This window comes from Periophthalmus magnuspinnatus, chromosome 15, assembly GCF_009829125.3.
Source record: "Periophthalmus magnuspinnatus isolate fPerMag1 chromosome 15, fPerMag1.2.pri, whole genome shotgun sequence".
Classification (NCBI taxonomy): domain Eukaryota; kingdom Metazoa; phylum Chordata; class Actinopteri; order Gobiiformes; family Gobiidae; genus Periophthalmus; species Periophthalmus magnuspinnatus.
In genome coordinates, this window is record NC_047140.1 from 14,083,038 (window position 1) to 14,089,100 (window position 6,063).

General features: G+C 35.9%; 1 protein-coding gene across 1 annotated transcript; it reads right to left on the bottom strand.

The window, feature by feature from the left end:
- Positions 1-573: 573 nt before the first annotated feature.
- On the bottom strand, positions 574-5,842 carry pex13 (peroxisomal biogenesis factor 13). The gene is made up of 4 exons (XM_033979392.2): positions 5,684-5,842; positions 3,090-3,808; positions 2,791-2,913; positions 574-2,173 (listed from the first exon to the last, which is right to left on the bottom strand). The coding sequence occupies exons 1-4, from the start codon at positions 5,755-5,757 to the stop codon at positions 1,818-1,820; spliced, it is 1,272 nt and encodes a 423-aa protein (XP_033835283.1). The 5' UTR covers positions 5,758-5,842; the 3' UTR covers positions 574-1,817.
- Between the last annotated feature and the right edge of the window lie 221 nt (positions 5,843-6,063).

Below are 6,063 nucleotides of genomic sequence, written 5' to 3' on the forward strand. Positions count from 1 at the left end.
CTGTATATTTGTGCTCACAGAGAAGTCACTGAACATTGTGCCAGTTTTTGTTTCATACAGTCGTGGAAGGTAACAAAGTACAAGTAGTAAAGTACTGTACTTAAGTAAAGTATAGATACCTAAATATTTTATTGAAGTAAATTTTAAAGTGGGTACTTTTTACTTTTACTTCACTACATTTAAGAGAAGATATTTGTAGTTTCTACTCCACTACATTTTTAACTGAACTGAAAAGTAAAAAGCAAGTAGAAGGAAGTACTTTTCATATGATTTGAGGGGTTATTTTGGCCATGTTTGTAACATCCCGGCTAAAGTTTCTGAGTTCAAGTTTTGATCAAACAAAAATAAATAGCCTACCGGTACATAAAATTCATAAGAAGAATTAAGAAATTGATTCCTTACTACTGTTGACCAAAATATTTAGCATCTGACAGTAAAAAGCATTCTACCATAAAACTCTGACCTGTGACAGAAGCAACCCTAATGTAACATGAGCCATGACCATACATGTAGATAGGAAGGTTTTTAAATACAATTTAGATTATAAGAAAAAGAGAGATCTAAGAAGATGCATTTTCAATTCAGAAAGATATTTATTCTCAAAATATATTATTACTATTTACAAATTTGCTTAAACATGGATAAATTTAACATGTTGAAAACTACACAATCCCTGTGTAACATGTGTTCAATAGCTTTGCTGTTTGTTTTATCAGCAAATTTGAATTTAAATTGACCAAAATGGAGCCAAAACCATTGCATAAAATAGGTCAACAGGATTTCTATTTAATCAAAATTGCTTTTAAAAAGGACGGAATTTATAAAAGTATTCCTTTTCAAAGCGAATGGATATAAGATCATCTATATCAACATCTTACAGCAACTCAAGACTTACAAGACCATCTCACCAGTACAAACCGCTGAACTGCTGGATACATTTAAATGACCAGGTTTTTGACAAATTGCAAGGGCAACAATACTTGAAGTACCATAATTCCCTCTACTATTTGTTTTATTCCAACTGCTAACCCTTTAGATTATATTTGTAGAAATATGTTCTGAAATGTGAGTTTAGTATTAGTTTGTCAGTTAATATTTCAGTCTTTTTGTCCATCCTTCTTGAGGTGTTTAAAATATGAACTTTGAAAAGAATCCTATCGCAAATTCAATAACAATGTTTGTCAGAATTATTATTTTTATTTCCCAAATCGCTCAACCCTGACATTTCAATAATCTAATAAATTCATGAATCAGATGATGATTGCAAACAGTATTCATGGGTTTCAGAATTATGAATCATGAGGACAACTGCCATAGCAATTAACAATTTTAAGCAAAATATTATTTTGAATGGTGGTTCTCAAATGTCCCTTATAACAGGAAACTGAAACCCATGAATATCTAACCAACAAATTTGTGCCATAAGATCAACATTCTTAAAGGTGCACTATGTAACTTTTCTGGTGGATGGTCTGCAAGCCACTTGTTTCCATGGGGATGTTATTGCTTTGCCTGAAATATATTGTATATCTCCATGGAGACAAGCAGGGAACACTGCCAGGTCAAGTTGCAAGTTACATCTGTGCTGCCACGACCCCTGCTCAAAGCAAAACGCTCATATGTTTTTAGCAGTATAAACACCAGGAAATGATTAATTGCAATATGGATAAATGTAATGCCATACAGTTAAACATTCCAGGGAAAATCAAATCTCCATGGAAATAAGCAGGTAGCAGATCCTCCCCCAGAAAAGTTGCATAGTGGACCTTTAACTTTACCCTACATAATGTTACACATGATTTTATACATAGACATTATTATAACTCGTTCTTGTCCTCTACATTTACTACAATGGGTAGATTTGAGTTGGGCGCTCCGTACACCTCCTCCAGCTGCTCTTCTGTCTGCCCCAGGTTTGAGGCACCGTCTTGGACTTGGGTTATGGGTAGACCTGGGTGTAGGGCTGTGGATGGTTCAATATTAGGCTGAACAGTGGTAGCGGTGGTAGCAGTGGTAGCAGGTTGCATTGGGGCATTCATTTGTAGAGCTTCCATTTCGGCCTGTCTACGGCCTTTGCGTTTGCCCAGAACTTTGACATAGTTTGCAGGAACAAGTCCCGTGGTCTGACCATCCAAACTTGCCAACAACCAGCCACGCACTCGGGGCTGCAGCTCTGAAAATGAGAAATAAAAGATCATTTAGTGAAATCTGTACATGTTGATATTCATTTTTTTTCAATTGGGTGTTATGACAATAAAATATATTAAAAAATTTCCTCATATTTATCCATCAAGATTTTTGATCTTATCTTATCAATAACAAGTAAAAATGGCTTCAAAATTCCTGAACATAATCTTTAGATAAAAAAAAAAATAATTTTGATTTAATAATGTCACTGCCTTTGTTATAAAGTATTTTTGTAAGCATTTTAGATATGAAAATACAACAATAATTGTGTAAAAAAAAGTTGATAATTTAAAAGTAAGATAAATGAATGTTTTTTGTATTTTTATTAGTATATCACTTGTTTATTGTTTAATCTTTGCAGCCTTATGTACCTGAATCATTCCAAAAAAGGATGGTGGTCTGATGATATATATGGTCTGGTCTGCATTTGAATAGAAGAGAGCAGAGAGCCAGGCTAGCACTACACCTAATTACTGTATACTTAAGTGGAATGAAATTTTGTTTTCTAGTGTAAATAGTTGATTTTAGAATTTTAGCATTGTTAAACTATATGAGTACATAAAAATAATCTAGAAAAGATAACTATCATTATTGGATTTATACCTTTTGGAGCCAGGTTGAGCAGGTCTCCCGCTCTCACTGAGATCTCCTCCTCTGACGCTGCAGTGAAGTCAAACTCTGCTTTGGCCACAACATGATCATCCTCCCCACTTGCCCAGTTTGTGTCTAAAGAGGAACAGAACAGAGATCAGGAGTCTAACACACAACCTCCTTACTGAGAGGAGGAGACAGGATAATCACTCAGTCACAGTAACACAGGGAGGACACACTCCAATCAGAAAGATCAGCCCACAATCTGCTAGCTTGTGGGGTTTTTTTAACAATAACTACTAAAATCATACCTGTTGTCTCTGTGTCTGTTGCAGAGCTCAGCAGTTTCCAAATAAGATATGGGCCGCCCAAAACAACAGCAAAAAACAAGAAAATTGGCCACGACTTGACAGACTGCTCCTCGGCTCCTCTGGTTGTCGCTAGAGCATCGTTAGCACTTTCTGCCCAAAGATCATCTGCTTCTGAGTCTGTTCTCCTTCCCAGAATTCTTTGCAACCTCCTGTACAAGTACCTCAAAGTCCTCACTAGTGCAAATGCTGATAAAACCCGAGTTAAATGTGCACGCAATCTAGTGAAATGATTTGCGACGTCAAGTACAGCCCTAAAGCTATTATAAACTGCTGAAAAAGTAGCGTCTAACATCATGCTAACAGACGCAAAAGCATGGACGATACTCTCAATTGATTGGAAAGCGCCTCTGCTACTTTCTTCTGCCTGTTGGACAAATCGACTCGGGGCAATTTCATCAGAATGGGGCAGAATTCGGCCGTGTCCATATCCGCCGATGCCATAGCCCGAGCTGTAGCCTGAGCTGTAGCCGTAGGGAGAGTAGCCGGGCGTGTAGAAGGAGCTCGATCCATAGGGGGCACCGTAGGAGGAGGTGAAGGAGGAGTACGAAGGGCGGTAGGTTTGCTGAACCGAGCGAGGAGGCACAGGAGGAGCCATGCGCGTGATAACAGGAGGTCCAGAGACAGAGGAGGAGGGAAGAGTGGGAGCAAAGTCTATAGATCTGAAAAGTAGGAGAATTTTGTGTGTCATTATAAACAGATTAAAATGCAATGCTTAAGCCTGGGCAATAATAAGTTTTAAAAGAACAATATTACACTTTATATTATACTTTCTGATCTATCTTATGTTGTTTCCTCACCAAAATTATACCTGGAATTGTGTTTTGTTTCATTCACATATATTTAAAATGACAACCCTGCATATGTCTAAGTTCTTCTCTCAAAATACAGGAAGTGCTCCACTGTATTTTTAAACTCCATACAGCTTCACTAGAATCATTTGGATTCTTTAAGCCCTAGAATTGCCGATGTCTACTGAACAAAAAGCAAAAGGTAGGAGTTAACTTGAAAACTACCAACCGGAGATGTAGACAGACTAATAATGCAGGATCGTTCAAACATGTGTGAATGAAACAAAACACAACTCCAGGTAAGTTTTGGATGAGGTAACAACATTCTAGCATGGCCTAAAGCTCACAATAATCAATTTTGCATAATATAATGAAGAATCTTTAATCAAGATTGAGATTTATGTCTAATGGCCAGTTATCATCTTGGGTCAAAGCATGGAAGACAGAATACGAAAGACTTTTGGACTTTTTTTTACGTGTGTGTGTGTTAAATGGCACTAAGTAAATGTCTGTATTGTTTATGTTCACTAAACCAATACTGAAAGTAGGGCTGCAGTCGCTCTGCCAATCAATTAGTTGACTAAAAAGGGGGCATGGCAAAACTCCCCAAACTATAATGGTCCTATTTCGTAAAGCAGGTTTAACTAACCCTGAGTTTATGATCAGTTATCATACTCTGCTGAGGAGAAAAGCCATGATCAGTGAATCCCAGACAAATGGATTCACCATGGCTATGATAACCCAGAGGAGGTTTCCATCTTAGAGGGACGGGAATGATTAAATTCAGGTTTAGTATTGAAATGAGATGTTGAGTAATACTTTAATGGACAATTAGTGTGATGCATTAAAACACAAATATGTTTTTAAGTTTTGTAGTTAATAAAATACTATTTTAAAATGAATTTTAGACACTGTCACTTTGTTGCAGGTCTGATATATATTTATTGCACTAGGAGTGTAGTAACACAAACCGTACTTTTATATGTGATATTAAATACATGGATAGAATAAAGGCAACAGTTATAAGCAGTGAACTGTGTTATGAATTATAAACTGAAATAGAATTTTTAAAAAGTGTTAAAATTATCTTATCTATAAAGTTAAATCCTCATCATTAAACCATGATCTAATTCTTCCTACTTCTTTGAACGGACTGAACTCATGAATCATTTTCAAATTTTCCCAAACTCCCTGCATAAACCCAGAAAGTCTGAAAAGTTTAAATCAAATAATTAGTCAACTAAATAAGTTTAATATATTAAGTTTAAGTTTTATCGTGTTTTGCTGTTTGTACATGAGGGAAAAAAGAGTGGCATTTCAGGACACTTGCACTATTATTTACACACAGTCCCACAGAATTAACTCTGTGGTGGTAAAAGACAAACTAATACAGAGAAATATTTGTAAATCAGTAGGGAAAATTCCAAATCACGTTATTTTAACATGATGGGGGGGACACATAAAACTAAAGCTTTTGCTATTTGACAGACTGCTGGGGTAACAAAACCAGGCCGAAGTTAGCTTAAGTTATTTTTTGTTGACTTTTAAGCATTCACATTTTTGTTAGCTGTAAACTTTAAAAGCAGAACATTTCATGCAGTTCATCAAATATCAAACAGTGTGTAGTTTATAAAAAAGCTTGTGTGCGCAATATTACCATTAGCTTTAGCATTAGCATTCGCTGCAACATGTCGGACAAAATGCTAAAAAATATGGTCCCTTTTTACTATTAAAATAAGTCTTTACCTGTAGTTTACGGGTGCAGCCATCGCCCCGGGGATTCGTCTCTCCCACGGTTTTGGTGGAGATCGTGAATCCATGAATAAAAGCCCAAAAATGTCCAAACAAAAAAGAGGAAAATATGTCAGGCTCAGTGCTATGGACTCTGGCCTCCTCGCTACTTTAGGGACCTGTCGGAAGTTTGAGATACTAAACAAATACTCGCAATAATTTAGCAAAATCTGTGACAAAATACAGCTTAGAGATTAAAAAAAAAAAAAGCAAAAACAAAAACAAAACACAATCACAGTTTTAGTAACTTTATTAAAATATTGGTGGCAAAATAAAACGTACAGTTACAATAACTATATGATAAAATTATGATAATTATTTTATTATTGAATTCA

Bases quoted from the DNA above. Each gene is read 5' to 3' on its own strand.
- pex13 (XM_033979392.2), bottom strand. From the start codon at position 5,757: ATGGATTCACGATCTCCACCAAAACCGTGGGAGAGACGAATCCCCGGG. The intron at 3,809-5,683 runs GTAAAGACTTAT...CCTACTTTTCAG, and splicing joins GCTGCACCCGTAAACTACAG to ATCTATAGACTTTGCTCCCA. The intron at 2,174-2,790 runs GTATAAATCCAA...TCTCATTTTCAG, and splicing joins GCTCAACCTGGCTCCAAAAG to AGCTGCAGCCCCGAGTGCGT.